The sequence below is a fragment of the Ambystoma mexicanum genome, chromosome 1q (assembly GCF_040938575.1).
Source record: "Ambystoma mexicanum isolate Mex_15411 chromosome 1q, UKY_AmexF1_1, whole genome shotgun sequence".
Lineage (NCBI taxonomy): Eukaryota > Metazoa > Chordata > Amphibia > Caudata > Ambystomatidae > Ambystoma > Ambystoma mexicanum.
Genome location: NC_090922.1, coordinates 1,482,081,288 through 1,482,101,671, shown reverse-complemented (window position 1 = coordinate 1,482,101,671; position 20,384 = coordinate 1,482,081,288). Strand labels below are relative to the sequence as shown.

Sequence of the window (20,384 nt, the reverse complement as noted above, 5' to 3'; positions counted from 1 at the left end):
GGCCCTTTCGGTTTTAGACCCCTTTGTAACAGTTCACAAGGATAAAGTGGTTCTACACACACTCACACCCAAGGTTCGCACCGAAATTCATCTCCAAATTTCATGTCATCCAGTCTATAGAACTACCAACGTTCTTTCAAAATCCTTCAAATCTAGGAGAAAAAAGCCTGCATACACTTGATGTGCGCAGAGCTGTCATGTTTTACATGGAAAGAACTAGTCCACTGAGAAAGACTAATCAGTTCTTTGTCTCGGTGGCAGCAGGAAGAGAAGGAGATGCAGTTTCAAAATCCACTATATCTAGATGGATTGTACAATGCATCACTCTGTTACACTCTTGCTAAGAGAGAACTACCCTTCAAGCCAAGAGCACACTCTACTCGAGGCACTGGCCCCAGGTGGGACAAGCAGTATTAAGACATCTTTTCTCTACTGTTCCTTCTCACAACCCACCTCCAACTCCGGGTACTGCTTGCTAGTCTATGCACAGCATGTGATTCTAAGCAGATTAACAAACATCAGAAGACAATGCATTACTTACCGTAAAAGCATTTCTGATGGTTGTATCTGCTTAGATTCACATGCGCCCACCCTTCCTCCCCGCTCGGATGGAAGGAACATAGACATCCTTTTCTATATCTCTTTTCTGTACTCACTCACGTCTAGAAGGCTCCCTTAGGGCAGAAAAATACAAACAGAGGGACCTCGACGCGTGAGGGATTATGGGTACAACGCACGTCACTATAGGGATAGTGTTACAGACACGCCTTGTCGATGTCCCCTTTTCGACTACGAAAAACAAAATGCAATACTCTGCAGTGACCACTGGATGTCGGACCTATGCACAGCATGTGAATCTAAGCAGATACCGTAAAAGCATTTCTGATGGTTGTAAGTAATGCATTGTCATCCACTGCCACCAGCCATTTAAAGTAGTGAGGGTAACAAAAAATGATACCAGAAAAAATAGGATAAGGGGCTACTAGTTAAACCCCCAGCACTCCACGTGCCTTGAAACACTTGTGTAGAGGCGCGTTATAAATGCCATATCTTATCATAAGATGGTGTGTGCTGGACCTACAAAGTAAAAAGGTAAGTTAGATCAATTTCACTTTACTCTTCTTGGGAACAGTAGTTTACCCAAGAAAAAAGGTATTTAAACCTTAAGCGAAATCCAAAGGATTTCTCAGTGACACTGCACTGAGGGTGCTGTGTCACTATACAGAAAGCGGATGCCAATGGAGTTTGTCAGACTCCAAAGATAGTGAACACAAACTCCTGGTCAGGGAAAAACACACAAGGGAGTGAGAACAAGGTCACACTCAGTTAAAATTAAAAAGTCCTAAGCCCAACAAGGGAGTTGGGGGTCTCTAAGGTGGGAGGAAATCGCACAAATGAACATTCTCCCCAACGATGGGGAAGGGAATTCAGAGACTTGATGAACTAGAACTACTGCCTTGAGGAAAGTGCATCAGGACCTCTTTGGTTTGAGTTGTATTACTTTGAACTTTGGGGGTTGAGGGGATGGGAGCCCGAAGGAATTTGCTGAACTATTTGAACTTGAACATGGTAAATCCTAGAGACTTTTTGTGCAACTTACTTGAACTTGGGGAAGGGAAGTTGAAGATAATTTGGGAGCTGAAAGAGGCCCAGCACTTTGCGTTGATCACGATTTCTATGATTGACATCTCTATACACTGTTTAGCTTAAGTTGTGAGGGCAAGTGTAGGTTTTGGACACAGATAGGTTTTTAAGTTGGACTCTTTCACTCAGACTTTCCTATGTTTTGTTTAGGTAGGGCAATCCCACCTTAGTAGAGGGCAAGTTAGGCTTTCTACCATACCAACATTTAAGTTAATAAATATGGTTTGTTTGAACTTAAGTCTGTTGTCTGTCTCTTACTATATGATGCAATACCCAAAATTCTCTTTGGTTTTATGGAAAACAGACCGGACCCCTCACTGGTGCCATTAGGGCTATTGCAAAAAGTACAATAGACTTATTCCATATTGTCCATCCTGCAGTGATAATCTTTCATAAAATAGATATGGTTAATCTATGTTTTGGTTGTTTGCTCAGTAAGCAAAGTGTAACCTACTTATTAGGACTAAAATATATATTGTAAGGGATATTTAGAAATAAACATTGTAACATTTAAAGAGGCAATAAAAAATTGCTGATTTTTTAAAAATTTTAAAATAAACCCATTTCCTTAAATATTTGTTTATTTTCTCTGGTTGCGCTGGCGCCAGCAAATGAGCACCAATGCAACTCGCACGCATTAAAAGACAGGCATTGTGTGGGAGATTGACCTGGATTGACGCATGCTATGCTGAGTAAAGTACATTTTGAGGACACTGGAAATGCCCATGATGGTTAACTAGTAACCTTTCCATGTTGACTGCTTCAAATATCTGTCCTTGATATTTATAAGTGAATGACAATCTGCAATTGCACTTACTGTTTATTCTGGCACTTTATCAGGCAGGTCCCTGGAAATCCAATGGGAGGGAATCAAAACAAATTTCATTTTTCTCCAGCCGCGACTCAGCCTTCACCAGTCCTTTGTCAGTAACCAAACCAGCAGTGCAGGCACCAATTTCTGTACACTCCTCCCCAAAAGAGGTAAGCTCTATAGTTCATATCAGTGCTTGCGTTGTCTCTTGTGAATTGCCTTAGCATTCTTGTGCATGACCTTGCATTCAGCGTAGCAATTTGGCATTAATTACGTTTTTAGTTGGCAGACTTGGTAATTTTTCTCTGACTCTCAATTCTACTGTCTATCTGCTGCTTTGCTAGCCAATCACGGGTGACCTCCTGTTAAGGGGCATTTTCAGTTTCTGGGCTAATTCCCTTCCACCTGAGACTCCCAACACTTTTGCTGGACTTGCACTTTTTTTAAAATCTCTTGTATCTTTTTACCACTCACCCATTCTTTTTCTCGGATTGGGATTTGTATTTTTACTGTTATGGAGACTGGTAAACTCCACATGTTTAATACGGCCGTCTGCTTTTTGCTCTGTGATACCCGGTTAGCTAAGAATTGATGTAGTAACACTGTGTGATACTACACAACACTTATCTGCTTGGTATTGGGTAACCCCCCTTTTCTATTCGTCTTTACCACACAAGTTGGTAGTGTGCCTTTCTCAAGAGGGGTAAATGTGAGCTGTAACAATGAAATTAGCAAATATAAGTAGCCAACTAACACTTATACTTAAGGTTTCAGTTATAAAAGTTATTTAACATCAATTTTTAAAGAAGCTTTCTTTAAAAAGGGCAAGATGGGTAACGAATATACTTTTAAAATACTGTTCCAGAATCAGCACAAGTTAGTGGATACACTTTAGATATGCTTTTTACACAATTCCTACACGCGGACTTTGTTCACAAGGACAGTAATGGCATGTATATATGACTAGTTATACTTTGCAGAGTCTGAGGTTGCAGAAAGGAAAGGCTAGAGGAAGGAAAATGTTAAACAGATTCTCAGGGCAAGTTAGTATACTTAAATCTGCCAGTGAAGTCTAGACTAGCCTTTCCCAGAAATATCAGTCAATTGGAGCACAGTCTATGGAGCGGAGTCACTTCTTAGATAAGAAAAGTCTTGCCCAAAGTTAGTTTTGTAGAAATCACTTGTAGGGTTACAAGCTGTTAGGCCTGTGAAAAGCAGAGTTGTAATCAACTCTAAGGTAAGCCACTGAAAGTCTCAACTGAGAAAAGCACAGTTCAAAAAGACACTGAGATAAGTACGGCAAGTCCAAACAGTACCTCTGGTTTGAAGGGTGATCCAGCGGGTGGCTGTCCTGTTGCAGCGGTGCAGACCCTGGGTTCCTGAGCCTCTGTCGTGGGGACAAGAGGGAGGTCATCTGTAGGGGTCCTGGGGCAGCAGTTTGGAGGTCGTCGGCAGCTATGGCTCTTTTAGGATCACGGCACTTCACGGTTTCAGCGCTCTGTGAACAGCACCACCGCGGATCTTGGATACCGGTTGGGCTTCTTCATTCCTTGGGTCATGCACTCTGGCGAGGGGACTCGCGCTTTGGTTGTCCTGCTTCTGGATTGTCCTTGGGAGACTCCTGGAGCTTTTGGCCAGATTGCAGACGTTGCACTAGACTATGGTTTTCTCGACCCCTGCCACTCTGGCTGTACAACTTTGCTGCTGCAAGAACAATCCAGGAAGATGGTCCAGTGGAGTTCGTCTCGGGGTTAGTTGGTCCCATGAACCCAAGGGATAAAGTTGTCCCTTCCGGAGCTTCTCTTGTCGATCAGAAAAGTTTCGGCACAGCAGCAGGGCTTCACCAGGCAATGCAAAGGTTCAGGAGGATGCAACAAGCTTCGTTCACGGTTTTCTAGTCGGGTGTCTCTCCCAGTAGTCGACTCTGCCTCGAGTCCCAAAACCCTCTCTGTTTAAAGCAGGTTTCTCCCATTCATGCACAGCCTTTCCTAAAAGGACAGCCAGCCAATCAGGAATGTTTGATTTCAGGCACACCTAGAGACAAAGGACAGGGGAGTTTCGGGCGATTCCCTCACATCCTGCCTTTCTAGACACTGGAGCCAGAGGCGGGCTTCAGGGCTGATGCCTGCCAAAGGCAAAACAAAGCGCTCAAAGGGAGTAAAACCCAGTAAAGACCTCACAAACAGAAAATGGCAAAAATAAGTCGATCAGTGCCATTTTGACAAAATAATGACTCATGGGTGCTATACTGCAGCTGAGGTTTCAGCCTGCTGTAGAAAAGCAGAATGGTAGGAAAATTAAACCACAACCACCAGCCATTTAAAGTTGGGAGGGTAATATACATTAGTTTACATGAGCATGTAGGATAAGGGTCTACTAGGTAACCCCCCAGCACGCAACATAAGATTGTGTGTGCTAGACCCACAAAGAGAAAAGATTAGTGAAGTCATTTTCACTTTACTCTTCTTGGGAACAGTAGCTCACACAAGAAAAGGTATTTAAATTTTTGGTTTAACAATATAACCAAACTTCCAACATTATCAATGCAACAATCATAATACGCTCATCATTGATTTTCCTCTCCTCCTTCCCGGCCCCCAAAGACCACAGCTTGTTCACCAGACCTCGCTGTGCCAGCTTTCAAGCTTGGGCTGCCTGGGTCGTCTGAGGTAGTGTCCTCCGTGCAGGGATGGAGCAAAGGCACAGTCGGCGCCACCCATCGGTGCAGGTTTCCGCTGGTGTCCAGCCTCTGTTCCTGTAGCGCAGTCTCCCATGCTCCGGTTTCGGCTTTCACCCACCTCAGGAAGTCCCCCCCACCACTGTGCCACGTTTGGGTTTTTCGGGCTCTTCCATCCCATGGCTATGCGCCTTTTCGCTGTTATGTATATTAGTTCCTTGAGCTTATTTAAAGGCTTGTTTTTCCTGCTTCGTTTGTATCTGCCCAAGATGCAAGCCACCGGTGTTTGCACCTCCACGTCGACGCCCGCCCCTGCCACTTTTGCTGCAACTTGCGTCCAAAACTCCCGTATCACTGGACATCCCCAGAACATGCGAGACATTGGCGCCCTAGGTTCGTTACATTTGGGGCATACCTGAATACCTGCTCCCCCAAACCTTGAGATAGCTTCTGGCGTTAGATATGCTCTTATTAGTTATGTAAAACTGAATGAGTTGCAAGCGGGCGTTCCTGGAGATCTTTTTTTAGTAGTGGGTATTTTCTCCCATTCCTTATCAAATGCTAGGCCCAGTTCGTTCTCCCACTTCGCCTTGCATTTGAGTTAGTTTCTGGTCGTGCCCTCCGTTAGTGCCTCATAAAGTCGTGAGGTTTCCTGAACCCCTTCAGCCGCGTTTAGCATGGTTTCGATGACCTTGTGTTCTGTTACCAGGCTTGTATCTTCTGGCCATCTGTCCACCGTTCTCTGCACCACAGCTCTATGGAGCAAGAACTGCCCTGTCGGCAGTCCCGTGGCCTCATTGAGTTCAGCGAACGTTAGGATCTCTTGTTCTTGTATCAGGTCCCCCAGTGTCGCCACACCATGGGGCTCCCATTTGGCTACGCGTTTCCGTTTGTCCCCAGGGTCTATTTGCCATGATTGCTGCTATGGGGATTTGGGGAGAGTACAGGTTTTCCACTCTCAGTCCTGCAGGCACGTCTCCAGAGCTGGGTCCCCAGCTAACCAGGTATGGGCTGTTTTGCAGTGCAGCAGTCGGGACCCAGAGTAGGGCCCTAAGTAGTAGCCGAGGCAGGGCCAGTTGTAAGAGTCGGGTTTCTGTTGTGGTTTCATCCGCCATCCACTTCACTACATGTTTGTTGACTCGCCAAGTAGTATCTTTCACAATTGGGGACTTTCATGCCTCCCCTTTATAGGGTGTCTGTACTATCTCTGTAGAACAGTCTGCAAAGCTTGTTTATTTTCCTGAAGAATGGAGGGGGGGGGGTATTAAATGGGACATTGGTGAAATTGTGTAGTAGCCGGGGCAGCACCACCATTTTGAGGAGACCAGCCCTCCCTGCCACCGAGGTCACTAGTTTCCCCCAGAAGTCCATTGATTTCTCCAGGGCGACCTTGGCTCTTACCGTATTGAGGATGTGTTCAGTTTTGGGGTTTCGATGTATAGTAATTCCCAAGTATTTGAAGGAGGTTGTCCTCCATTGGAGGGCCAGGAGTGGGGGAGGGGGTCCAGTTTCGTTGCTGCATAGTGCAGCAAGAGGGTAGAGGCAAGACTTGTCCTTGTTAATCTGGATCCCCGCGCATCTGTGGAATCAGTTTAATGTTTCTAGGATGTATGGCAGTATGTGTACAGGATTGTGTAGATAAAGAAGCATGCCTTCAGTGTACATTGAGATGAGGTGGTTTACGCCGACTATCTCAATGCCCCCATCCCTGTATTACTGCTGTAGGTAAACTGCTACGGGTTCAATGGCCATGATGTATAACAAGGGGATAGCAGGCATCCTTGTCGCATACCCCTGTAGAGGGCCCATCTTACCTATATTAAAAAAAAGTATGTTTTATTTGTGTGTACCCTGGCGGTGGAGTTAGTGTATGATAGGTGGGACCATTTCAAGAAGGCAGGTTTTCTGAGATGGAGCGCCCGGGCACATAGCCCGTTTGGTCCTGATGTATTAATAGGGGGATTACTCTATGCAATCTCTGCGCTAGCAGGGCCGTTAGGTTCTTATCTACATTCAACATGGAGAGGGGCCTGTATGAGCCGCACTCCGCACAGTCCTTCCCGGGTTTTAGTAGGGGAATGATAACCGCCTCCCTCATGGTTTCTGGGAGGGCACCATTTTCGTAAGCCTCATTGAACACTTGGGCCAGTAATGGGGCTAGGGTCTTCTTGTATGCTTTGTAGAACTCCCCCGGGAGGCCATGTGTGGCTGGGGATTTCCCTGACGGCAGGGTTCTAATGGTTGCCAGCACCTCATCAGGGGTGATGGGGTCATCCAGGGCTTCTGCCATCTGCGTGTCAAGTTTGGGTAGCTTAATGTCCAAGACATAGTCTATTTCGATTTCCATGGGGGATGTGGAGCTGGAGTAGAGGTCTTGGTAGAACTCAGAGAAGACCGAGTTTATTTCTGTCTGTGTGTGTGCTGTAGTGCCGTCTGGTTTGCGAATGTGACAGATAGGTGTCTGGGGGGTTTCCCTCTCATAAAGCCATGCTAATAATTTCCCGGGTTTATCCCCCAGGGCATGGGTTCTCTGTGTGTTTCGCGTAACTTAATTTCCCCGAGGGTCTCCCATTGTGATGGGCAGGTTTGTCGAAGGTCAATCTCCCTCTGCAAATGTTCTGGGGTTGAGTTGGCCCTCCCTTCCGAATCTCCCAGCTCTTTTGGTGCGTTCTAATGAGGCTATGATGGATCTCTGGGCACCTCCCACAGTTGCAATCATTTCTCCCCTTATGACCACCTTAAATGCCTCCCACACCGTACCTATGTGCCTCATGCTGTTTAGGTTTGACTGCCAATATTTCCTCTGTGCTTTGCCTTATATGCTCGCGGAAGGCTGTGTCGAGCAGAGCCTCGCTTCTGAGCCTCCAAGTGGGGATTGGAGGCCTGGGTGGGAACACTTCCCAGCTAATTGCCAACGGAGAATGGTCAGATAGCACCCTGGGCAGATGGTGTGCATCCCCAAACGTGGCTTGTTGCTCTTGGCTCATGAATATGTAATCTAGCCTGGTGTGGAATGCATGCAGTGGGGAGTAGGAGCTGGTGCGTTAGTGTAGTTAGGATTTTGGCAGGAGGGGATGGGCGGGTGTGTTTGTCGTCTGATCTGTCCTTTCGGGGATCAAGAGTGCAGTTGTGATCTCCCCCCCCATATCATGGTGCTCTTTCTGTAAGGGCTAAGCCGTGAGTATAGTGAGCGAAAAGACTATAGCATCATGGTTGTGTGCGTAGGTGCTGATTAGACATACCTCTTTTCCCTCTATGGTGCCATGTGCCTGCGCCATCCTCCCCTCGTCTGTTTTGGTGCCTATTAACTTGTGGGGGATGGTCAGGCTGATCAAAATCAGGACCCCTCTAGCATAGGAGGTGTAAGAGGATCCTATTAAAGTTCCCCGCCAGATCTTGGCTATTGCTTCGAGTTTTTGAGCATTTTGGTGGGTCTCTTGGAGCGTGGCGATCCCAACCTTGCACCTTTTTAAATGTGCGTGGATGGGGTGTTGCTTAATAAAGCTATTCATGCCTCTGAAGTTCCATGTCATTTTAATTTTGTCAGCCATGGGTGCCGGATGATTGGACATTTCAGCGAGGCATCTCTCAAGGCTGTTCTTTCGACGTGCTGTTTATGAAAGCGGTGTGTGGTCTTAGTGTTTCCCCATTCAGGTCCCCAACTTTAGTGCCAACTCCCACTTTCCCTCCCCCCATAACTTTAAACACCCCAAACTAAGACCAGGTCCTGCAAGGTTTCCCTCGTTATGACTATCCCGGTTCCGCTTCGTTTGACCGCACATGGTCTCCTGGTGCTCTGCGGTCGGGTATATATACCCCGATAAGTTCTGGGGATAGAGGGATGTTAATCTTCGGTGTCGCTCTGAGGGATCATTCCAGCTGCGCTTAAGTTCAGCCATTTTGTTAGTGTGCCATTATGGGGTAAAGGTCCTGCATGCAGCCCTGTACTATGACTCTCCGCGGCCTCTGCCTTTTCTCGTCAGCGTCTGGGAGCTGCTCACCATCCATCCATTCTCGGGCCTCTGCCGGGGTGTCAAACAAAAGGGACTTGTTATGTATCACCTTTAGTCTTGCCGGGTCTAAGAGCATATACCGCAGTCCGGCCTTTTTCAGTCTGGCTTTGGTGTAAATGAATTGTGCCCGCCTCATCTGGACCTGGAAGGTATAGTCCGGGTAGATGGCTATTTTCGCAGTCTCTCTCTGTATTTGGCCACCCGATCCGGAGTAGGCCAGATTAGTCTCTCGGTCCCTGTAGTTAAGCATTTTTGCTATCATCGGTCTAGGCGGGCTGCCAGGGGGCAGTTTTTTGGTGAGAGATCAGTGGGATCTTTGAATTGTGAAGCCTTTCGAGAGTTTCTCAGCACCTATCTCCTGTAGCAAGAGGTTCTCCATGTAGTTCGTGTGGTCGGACCCATCGATGCCCTCCGGCAAGCCCAAAAGTCTGTTATTCTGGCGTGCCCGCCCTTCATCGTCCTCAGCCCTGTCCTCCAGGTCCTTCACCCTTTGCTGCAGCACGTCCACATCTTTTAGGAGCTGCCTTTTAGTCTCCGTGTTTTCTCGGTCCTGGACTTCCAGTGTTTAGGTCCTGCAGGCCAGGGAGCGAACGTCTTGTCGTAGTAGGCCCAGATCTAGGGCCACTGCGTCGATTTTTATTTTCCATTGTTTGGAACATTTTGATGGCCTCCAGGATCTGGGTGTTGCTTGGTTCGGCTGTCCCTTCAGGGGGATCTGGCAGCGCCTCGGAGGTTCTTATTTGTGGTTTCAGGTCCTCCGGCAGTGTAGATGTCCATGGTGGTTTGGCACTGTTTGGCCCTTGCCCCTTTCGATGATCTCCCAGCCAGATTAGAGATTCTAGTTATCCCAGGTGTAGGCTTGTGTTGACGTTCAGGTTAGCGTGGTTGCGGGGCAATGCAGGCTCTCGTACCCACTGCTGTTGCTCCCGCTATGGCAGCGCTATGTGGTGTCTTATAAGCGTGCTCCTTCTGGCAAGGTCCTGTAGTGTGGGCCCTATGGCCCTTCCGTGCTCTTTTAATGTTGCCTGTCCTGCTAATGCCGTTTCAGTGGTCCAGTGCAAGCAGAGTAGCTCCTATCTTCGCTGGGTCCCAGGGGTCAGGGGGTCTGTTCAACGGGGGGCCACTTATCAGTGTCCAGGGCAGGCCGCTCGGCTGTCGGCGTACGTTCGTGCTTGTTCTCCGTTGCGGGTCCCAGTGTGTGCGCTCAGCACTGGGGGGGTCGGGTGGCGCCTCGGCTGCGGGGCCTCCGGTGCACAGTCAATGCACTGGGCGATCTCCCCACCGCTCACCTCTACTGTTCCTCGCTTGCCTCAGCTCTCAATCGCTTTATCCGTCCCTTTCCGGAGCGGGTCCCCAGTGGCGACTCTGCAGGCCCATCACGCGGCAGACTGGTCACTGCGCCGCCCTCGCTCATCCACCTCTCCACGCTCCCCGGATGTTGCCTCTTCCGCCGCGGTCCTCTGCCGGTCCAGATCTATGAGTGTCTCTCTCCCGCTCCCAGATCAGGGCAGTGCGCGCCCTCTTTGGACGCTGCCACCGCTCGTGGGCCTCTGGCCCGCTCGGCAGGTAGCGGGCTGGGGCCGCAGCACAGTTTCGGCACTCGCAATGTTACGCGGGCTAATGCATGGGAGCGGCCATTTTTGGCACGGCTCCGTGGTGTCACTTCGCAAGGTGTCTTGATACCCGCAGGGCGCTCTCGGTCACAAAACTCCTCTCTGAGCTTCCTGATGTTGTCTGCGACAAGTATGGTAGCTCACGGGCTTCTAGTGCTTCTGTGGTGCATGAAACACAGCTTATAGTGGACACATCGCATGGAGCTCACCCAAGACGCATCCTCTTCACATGGCGGTTAGCCACGCCACCCACCCAAGGTATTTAAACCATAAGATAAATCTAAATAATTTCTCTGACACTGCACAAAAGGTGCTGTTGCCTTACAAAAGGTAGATGCCTATGGAGTTTGTCAGACTCCAAAACGAGGATTTATAATCCAAATCTGGTCTAACCATGTGCGAGACTGAGTAAAAAAGGCGGTTTTACTCCAGAGTAAATGGAAAGTCCTAAAGTCCAGCAAAGCAGCTGGGGGTCTTAGATTGAATGGATGTAGCACATACATTAGAATTCTCCTTAACACCGAGCACCCTATGTACAGTGTCACTGAAAAGTCCCTTGGACGACTTTGTTTAAATACATTTTCTTGTGAAAACTACAGTTCCCAAGAATAGTGAGCTAACTACGAGGGGATTGGGTCCTCAGACGTATTCCATATCTATGACGGTAATCACCACAGCTGTGCTGCACCGGAAAATTTTCTGCGTCAATGTCCTCGCTACGCTGTCCTCGAGGGCCTCCGTCGAGCCGACGTCACCGGATGTTATAAGTAGGACGCACGATGCCCGTAGCCTCAGTTCCATTTTTTCCGTGAACTTGTTCGCTTCAGAGATCTCGGCGCTCTTCTCGGAGATCTCGGAGATCTTCTGTGTTCTGTTCTTTCGGTTCTTCGAACTTGTTTGTTGTGAAGATTTCCATGATGTCTTCTTCCACCCCGTGGCCGGGTTTTAAGAAATGTCGGGACTGCGGGTCCAAGATGTCGTTGACGGATTCGCACACCGCCTCTCTCTGGTGCCTCGGGGAGGACAACGACACGGATGGCTGTGTAGACTGCCAGTCGCTTACATCGAAGGCCTTGCGGGAGCGTAAGAAGCTTTCTGTAGGTAAGGTGGCCAAGCCCCGGAAGTAGAGATCCACTGGGCTTTCGAGTGACGATTCGAGGGGCGATTGTTTCGTCACCGTAGGTCCGGGGAGGGTCTTGGTCCAGGAGTAGGTCCTGCCATTCCTCTGCCTCTTCGAGGCACGGAAGTGCCGGCATCAGTCGCCTTCCCTGTCCTCGTCAGAGGACTCTACCAGTCGGCGGGTAGCTTGTCCGAACAAGCATTCCACTCGTGCGGAATGGGATTCATTTCGGCAGGAGATGTTGGCGATTTTTCAGTCTCAGGGCTCCGGTCTGTCGGCGCCATCGAGGCACCAGCCGTGACCGTGCTAGAGATGCCACATGGACGCCTTCGGGCTCGAGCGGTCGTCGCAATCTCCGGGCACCTTGGAGGTCCCGGTCGGAAAAGGATGGTCGCTCTAGACATGCCCATTCCAGGTCCCGGTCCTTGATGCCCTCGAGACCGTCGGAGCCTGTGAGGTCTTCGACGAAGACATCGACATCTTTGGCGCTGAAGTCATCGAGGGACTCTCGAGGCTCTGCCCCCGAGGAAGCTGTCAACGCCATCGGCGCCCATGCTGTCGAAGGACACGCTCTGGGCTTTGCCCTCGAGGACTGTCGAAGCCGTCGGCGCCGATTCCTTCGATGCCCTCAACGTCTTTCGAGGCTGCTTTGTCAGAGGTAACCCGTGGCACGGTGGAACCCCCTAGAAAGGCTCTGGCTAAAAATGTCTTTTTCCCCTTTTCTGTGCCCTCATTTCAGCCTCTGGATTATATTTCTGAGGTGGATGAGGGGGTCTGAGGAAGGGCTGGTTCCTGAGGAGGTACCTGACGAGATTTTGTCTGGTCATAGCCAGATTGAAGACCTGCCTCAGTCGTTGCACGATGCCAGCGGTCTGGACACTTCTCCGGAGGTGGAGTTCTGTAGGCCTGAGCCTGGCACCCATGCCGAGTCCTCGTACCGGCGCCTTATGTCGAGGGTCACGGAATACTTGGGGTGGTCAGTGCCACCAGTGGATTTTCTGCAGGATGACCTAACGGATATCCTCGACCAAGGCCCACCAACTGACCCGGTACTGTCCTTCCATATGGCCTTGCAGAGAAGGGTGGCAGCAGCTTGGACTGCTCCAGAGTGTCTCCCAGCAGTGAGCATGTCTTTGCCGCAAAAATACTGCCCAGCCAGTAGCGACCCCTGCTACTTGACCACGCACCCCACTCCGGAGAGTTCGGTGGTGCAGGCGGCTACGGCCCCAGCAAAGCAGGCGTCATACCCTACCATCCCTCCTGATGGGGACGACGAGCGTTTTGATGGCTGGGCGAAGAAAGTCTTTTCTTCAGGGGGGTATGGCTTTACAGGCAGCCAACTCCATTTGTGCCTTGTCACGTTTCACGCACACTCTGTGGAACGGTATTCCGTTAGCAGCTGAACATATTCCCAAAGGGGAGGAACGGGATGGTTTTCTTGCTATTGTGCAGGATGGCAAGGATGTGCGAGTCCGTTCAGTCGGGTCTGGACATGGATGATTGTGTCAGCCAGTCCATGGCGGCGAGCCCCGTAATACACAGGTTTGTGTGGTTGCGGAAGTCGCGGTTTGCTCCGGATGTGCAAGCCCGCCTCCCCAACTTGCCCTTTGATGGTGAACATCTTTTTTGCAGCAAGGCTGACGAAAGCCTTGAGAGGTTGCAGACATTGAAAGCTGCAGCAAAGTCGTTGAGCGCTGCAATTCGCCAAACTCTGCCTTTTCGTCTTAGGGGACAGCAATGGAGGGGTGGTTCCTTTCGATGTTACCCATCTTTTGGTAAATCGAGAGGAGCTGCAAGTCAAAGGGGCCACTGTAGGAGTACCAGAGGTGGAAAACTGGGTACTCGAGGTGCCAAAGCCTCTCGGACAGTTGCCGCTTTGCCTTCAGGCACTGCCGTAAACGCTTCAGCGCAGTCGTGAGGCTATGTCCCATGGTTCGCCGGTTGGGGGATGGCTGGCGCAGCATCTTGTAGAGTGGCGTGCCATTACTTCAAATGTGTGGGTTCTGGAGATCATAGCCCACGGCTACTGTCTTCCTTTCCGGCAGAGGCCTCGCGACAATCCACCAGGGAATCTCTTTGAAGAGTCCGGATCTGCTCCTTGCGCAGGAAATACAACCCCTGCTGGAGAAAGGCGTCATAGAACTGGTGCCTGTAGCGAGAGGAACAAGGGATGGTATTCCCCTTTTTTTTAATTTCAAAGAAATACGGGGGATTGAGACCCATCATGGACTTGCGCGGTTTGAACACCCTCCTCAGGAAGGACAAGTTCAAGATGGTTACTCTGTCTCAAGTCCTCCAGGCCCTTCAACTTCAGGACTACCCCTGCCTGGATAATTGGTTGATCAGGGCGTGCTCTCTCGAGCAAATCCTGGATCATCTGTCCATCACCTGCCACTCCCTTCACAAGCTGGGCTTCTCCCTCAACTTAAAGAAGTCCCACTTGACGCCAACTCAGCAGCTCCAGTACATCGGAGCAGTGCTCAACACAACCCTGGGGCAGTGTTTTCCTCCCCAGGTGAGGGCTAATCACATTCAGCAGATGGTGCACGAGTTTCAGCATGCCTGCCCATGGTCTCCCAGCGTTCGAGTTCTTGAGGTTGCTCGGCCTCATGGCATCCTGCATTCTTCTGGTGCCAGAGGCCAGGTTGCGGATGAGATCTCTGCAATGGGCTCTCAAGATGCAGTGGTCACAGTCCTCCGCCAGGATGTCAGACCCTGTTCAGGTGCCTCCCTCGGTCGGCCAGGACCTTATGTGGTGGGCCGTCGATGGCAATCTGATGAGGGAGGGGGGGTGGGGAGGGGGCTCCATTTTGGCTACCCTGCCCAGAGGTGACGATAGTGACGAACACATCCCTCACGGGATGGGGAGCGCATGCCAACGAGTTGACAGTCCGCGGTCGTTGGTCTCCGTCGGAGTCCAAACTCCATATCAATCTGTTGGAGCTGAGAGCCGTCAGGCTTGCACTGCATCATTTTTCTTCCGACTGTTCGAGGAAGAATGTCCTGATTCTGACGGACAACACAGTGGCGATGCGCTCCCTCAACAAAAAGGGGGGGTGGGCACGGTCACTTCCTCTGTGCAGGGAGGCGATGCAGCTCTGGTTCTGGGCCATCCAGCAGGAAATGTCGATCTCAGCAGTTCATCTGGCCGGAGACGAAAACGAGACGGCGGACGCACTGAGCAGGCAGAGCCCAATCTCTCATAAGTGGGAGCTTGCTCAGGAGATTCTCCTGGAGATCTTTGCCCTTTGGGGGGACCCCTCAAGTGGATCTCTTCTCCTCCAGTGTCAACCAGTGTGCGAAAGGTTCTGCTCGTGGGAATTTCCTCCAAGAGGAGCCTTAGGCGACGCGTTTGTGGTGGAGTGGTCCTTCCCACTGCTGTATGCGTTTCCTCCAGTCCCTGTCATCCCGCAAGTGCTGCGGAGGTTACAGTGGTTCGGTTCCAGGATGATCCTCATTGCTTCGGCATGGGCCCAGAGAACATGGTACCCAGACCTTCTCGACTTGTCCATCTGCCCTCCACGTCGTCTTCGCTCCCAAGACCATCGGCTCTCACGGGAAGGGGGGTCAGGTTCTCCATCCAGAGGTAGGATCCCTCAACCTTCACGCTTGGCTTCTGAAAGGTTGAGGTGTAAGTATTGGGACCTCACTGAAGACGTGATGGAGGAGTTGCTTTCGGCCAGACAGCCTGCAACCAAGTCCCTGTACTGTTGCCGTTGGAGAAAGTTCTGCGACTGGTGCAGGGTTAAGAATGTGGATCCTTTTTCACGTGACATTCCTTTGGTTCTGTCATTTTTGCTTTCGTTAGCCCACAAGGGCCTGCAAGGGGGTACCGCTAAAGGTTAACTGGCGGCGCTGTCCATATTTAAGCACTCATCGGAGAAGTGTTCTTATTTCACAATTCCTTTAATTTCTCAGTTTCTCAAAGGGCTCACTAATGTGTTTGCGCCATCACCTTTCCAGGTGCCTGGTTGGGATTTGAACCTTGTTCTAAAATTCCTAATGAGTGCTCCATTTGAGCCTTTACATTCTTGTCGTCTGAGACTGTTAACCCTTAAAACTGTATTTCTAGTTACAGTCACTTCCGCTCGCAGAGTGAGTGAGTTGCAGGCACTTTCAGTTAATCCACCCTTTACTGTATTTCAGAAGGACAGGGTTATCCTTGGAGTTCGTCCTTCCTTTCTTCCGAAAGTTGTCTTGGAATTTCATTTAAGCCAGAAGGTCATTCTTCCGGCATTTTATCCTCCTCCGCATCCTGGTTGGATCCTAGGAGAGCTTTAAGTTTCTACATTTCACGCATTTCCCGGGTCAGAGTGGACGATCAGCGCTTTATAGGTTACGCTGGAAGGTGTTTGGGACAGTCTGTTACTAAGCAGACTTTGTCTAGATGGATTATCTTGGCAATTTCTGAATGTTACCGCTTGGCGGGTAAGGACCCTCCGGTTGGCTTACAGGCCCATTCTACTAGGGGTATGGCTGCTTCTACTGCCCTGCAGAGGGGCGTTCCTATTCAAAACATCTGTGAAGTAGCCACTTGGGCTTCGGTCCATGCTTTTGTACGACACTACTCCCTAGATGCCATCCATGGGGCAGGATCTGGCCTTTGGCAAGACTGTCCTTTACTCTGCAATTTGATTGGACATTCTAACTTTCTATATTCTAAATTCTTTTCACACCGCCTTACATTGGTACTGCTTTGGGAGTCTGTCATCGATATGGAATACGTCGAAGGACCCAATCCCCTCGAAGGAAGAACAAGTTACTCTCTTACCTGGTAATGTTCTTTCGATGGGATGGTCCGACGACGTATTCCTTATTGCTCCCTCCCTACCTGCCCCGCTACAGAATTTCTTATGCGATTGCAGCTCAAGTTTCAGCAAGGCTTTCTGTGGTCATACTGGCAGTAGTTTGGTGCCGTTCTGGGGGAAAAAACTACAACTGAGGCTACGGGCGTCGTGCGTCCTACTTACAACATCTGGTGACGTTGGTTCGACGGAGGCCCTCAAGGACAGCGTATCGACGTCATCAACACAGATGCCGAAAATTTTCTGAAGCAGCACAGCTGTGGTGATTACTGTCATGGAAATGGAATACGTCGTCGGGCCATCCCATCGAAAGAACGTTACCAGGTAAGAGAGTAACTTGTTCTTCTATCTTAACTTTTCTTTTCTGGGTCCTGCACACACCACCTTATGTGGGGTGCTGGGAGTTGCATAGTAACTCCTTATACCACTTCTCATGTAACTTTTTGTTACACTGACAAATGCAAATGGCTGTTGGCAGTGGTTACTTTTTTACTAACTTTTGTGCAGGTTACCAGTTGGCTGATTTCTCAGTTGCAATACAGCACCCATAGGTGGCCACTCAAAATGGCCCCTGTATTCTTTTTTTTTTTTGCAATTTTTTTTCATTTGCCAGTTCCTTCTGGGTATTTACTCCTTCAGAAACGATTTGAGCCTTTTGTCAGTTTTGCCTTTGCTGGGCTTCATCCTTGAAGCCTGCCAAGGCTTCAGTGTGTCTGGGAAGGCAGGAAGTGAGGGAGGAGCCTGAAACCTCAATGTCCTTTGTCTGTAGGTATGGCTGGTTGAAACCGGTTCTAACTGGGCAGCTGGCTGTGCCCCCCCCCCCCCCATGTGATTGACGGATCCATGACCGTGAATGAATGGAATCCTGCATAAAAGGCGAGGTTTTTGGGACTACAGTCAGTTTAACTCTGGAACAAGGAATCCGAAACATGCGACGAGCCTAGACGCCAGCAGCTTCTTACTGGACCATGAAAGCACCAGTGAAGCCATGCAGCTGTGTTGTCCCCGTTAATTGATGGGGATTACCCTCCAAGGAAGACGTCCTCCCTTAGGCTGGTGAAGAACTTCCTTTTGGCCCATTCGACAGTTGGCTGTGGCTTTCCTGAGCTGCAGAATCCCAAAATCTGGGGTACCTAGACCATTATCGAGTCCACCGTCGTCCGAAGATTGAATCCAGCTGAAACTTTGCAGGCATCCCTGTGGACCTCCAAGGGCAGGAATTATTCACCAAAAGTCCTTTCGCCACAGTTCAGAGTAATTGAAGAGACTAACCAGCCATATTAGTTTCTTCTTGACACTAAGAAAAAGGTTCCAAAACCACAAAGAGCCGCTGAAGTGAGCTGAATCCATTGCTGCCGACCCCTTCTCCCAAGTGCTGCCGCAGAAGCCGGCCAGACATCCCCACCTTACGTCACCACGACCAAGGAGCAGGAATCGGGGTCTGCAACGCTGCACCTAGAGTGAAGCCAGCTACAATTTCTTCTTCACTTCACATCAGGAAACTACTCAAAACTTGGCTCTTCACATCGTAACTAGAAAGCCTGGCCACAGGGGCACACACACAACCATAACCACCCACTACAGACCTAATCACAGCAGATAGCAAGGGAACAGGAACCCCTGTACCATTGGCACCAATCTAGAGTGTGAGAAACAAAATAAGCACCTACACTTCAAAATGTCCACCAAGCTACAGTGGGAAGCACAAGGAAACCAAAGAACCAACTAAAGATAGTCATGACAGGAGGAAACTAACGACTGAATACACAGGCTGGCTTAGACAGATTCACTAGGACGCACCCCCAACAGCACTCCGACCCCGAACCATTCAAAGCCTCAGCCGACTAGGGCCACATTACATAACAAAAGAAAAGATAGTACCAACTCAGTTCCACACCCAAAGAAAGGTTCAGACACACCTATCGCTCCATCATAGGAGATGATAAGCACTCCATACAATACCCACTACGATAAAAATGGATCAGGGCAGCACCGGCACAGCGAGATGGACCATAAGCAACCCGCAACAACCCCACCCACAGGGATACAGGCAGAACGGGACCAGAAGTACTTGACATCAAACCTGGCATCAGGATACAGACCCCATTAACCCAACCCTCTACTTTCTGCAGACTTAACTCACACAAGTCACACAACCATTTATCTCCCAGCAATCTGCACGCACTTTACCACACCACAGCAAAAACACATAAACTGCACCCACAGCACATGAGGTCTCGCCGGATCCGATACTTGCACCAAAGCCCAGCACCCGGTGTACACCAAGCGGAAGCTGCCAACAGCACACCACTTCTCCCACTCACCTCCTCCCAACTAACCCTACCCGCCCTCCTTGTTTACAGATCCGCCAGAACGCCTGGGAACCAATTCTGTTGGTAACGGTGTGCTATATAAATACCTATAATATAACATAACACTGTTAGGCAGAGTTTCTATGCAGTACCCTTTGGGCCCACTACACACAACTAGGACTACAGGTGTAAACAAAACAACCTTTGGTAGAAGTCTACTACAGTTTTGGTAGCGTTGGTGAGCAGGCAGGCTTATCAAGAGGGGAATGTGAGCTGTAATGATGCTACACAGAGGTCTAGAATCACAAGTATTCAAATAAACTCTTATACTGAAGGTTTCTTGTAAAAACACTTATTAATTTATTTCACAGTCAGTTATAAAACATTCACTAGAAGGAGGCAATCTATATTACATACAACTATACTTCAGTACTTTGCACTGTACGTTTTTGAGGCATTTAAACTACTGCTACTTTGAAGGAGCAGCAAAATGGCCTAGGTTAATAAGATTAATACAGTTACTCTTAGTGCAAATAATTTGAGTCCACCGGAGGAGTTAATTCAATGCAATAGGTCAGGCAAAGTCAATGGCTTAAAGTCTTGTATGGGATAAAGCAGTTCTGGTAGTTAAACTGAAAAGTCTTTGCCAAAGTTCTCAGAAGTAGCTTGTAAAAGAATCATATGTTCTCCAGCATGGGGTCTGGCATGGATTCACATGCTCATGAATATTCCCCGTCGTCAGGCTGGGAATCCTCGGTAAAGAAAAAACCAGTATCAGTTTCGTTTCTGATCTGTCTTTCGTAGTAATAACCAATCACTGGTCTCTGCGTCATACTGACCACAGCCAATGACTGCCCTCTACCTAAGCACCGCCTCTGGCAGCCATCTTCAGATTTTTACCGCACGTTCATGTGTTGGGATCCTCGTGCTATTGCTCTCGAGCGTTAGTGCTACTTTTTCGCGCTTTTTCACAAAAACTTCGATTCTTTAGGTCAAAAGAGCCTCAAGCTCCACCGATCCTACATCCGATCAACGGGGACCCGTGTCGGATTCATCTGTGCCCCTCAAGGGTGAAGATTTCGTCGAGCTACACTTCGGAGGACTCCAGAAGCTTCTCAGGCCCGGTCTCGGAGATGGCCCAGGAGAAGGGAAGCTCGACGCCCGGAAAGCTGTTCAGGGCCTGCCCTGGATGCCAGCTGCAGAACGTCTTCAAGGAGGACGAACACTCTTTCTGCCTTTACTGCCTTCATGGGGACAAGACGCACGTGGAGAAGGACTGTGCGTTTTGCGGCAACATGTCGGAACGGACCATGAAGGACCGCCATCAACGTCTCGCCAGCTGGCTGGAGGGTAAGAGCCCGTCTGGCGAGAAGAAGAAGAAATCTGAGC

General features: G+C 49.5%; 1 protein-coding gene across 2 annotated transcripts in view; it reads left to right on the top strand.

Moving 5' to 3' along the window:
* Positions 1-20,384, top strand: part of GPBP1L1 (GC-rich promoter binding protein 1 like 1) — a 602,443-nt gene that overhangs the window by 375,207 nt on the left and 206,852 nt on the right. For both annotated transcript variants that reach the window (XM_069642387.1, XM_069642388.1), the window contains exon 8: positions 2,485-2,625. In XM_069642387.1, coding sequence (XP_069498488.1) covers positions 2,485-2,625 — 141 coding nt within the window. The remainder of the gene's footprint in view (positions 1-2,484; positions 2,626-20,384) is intronic.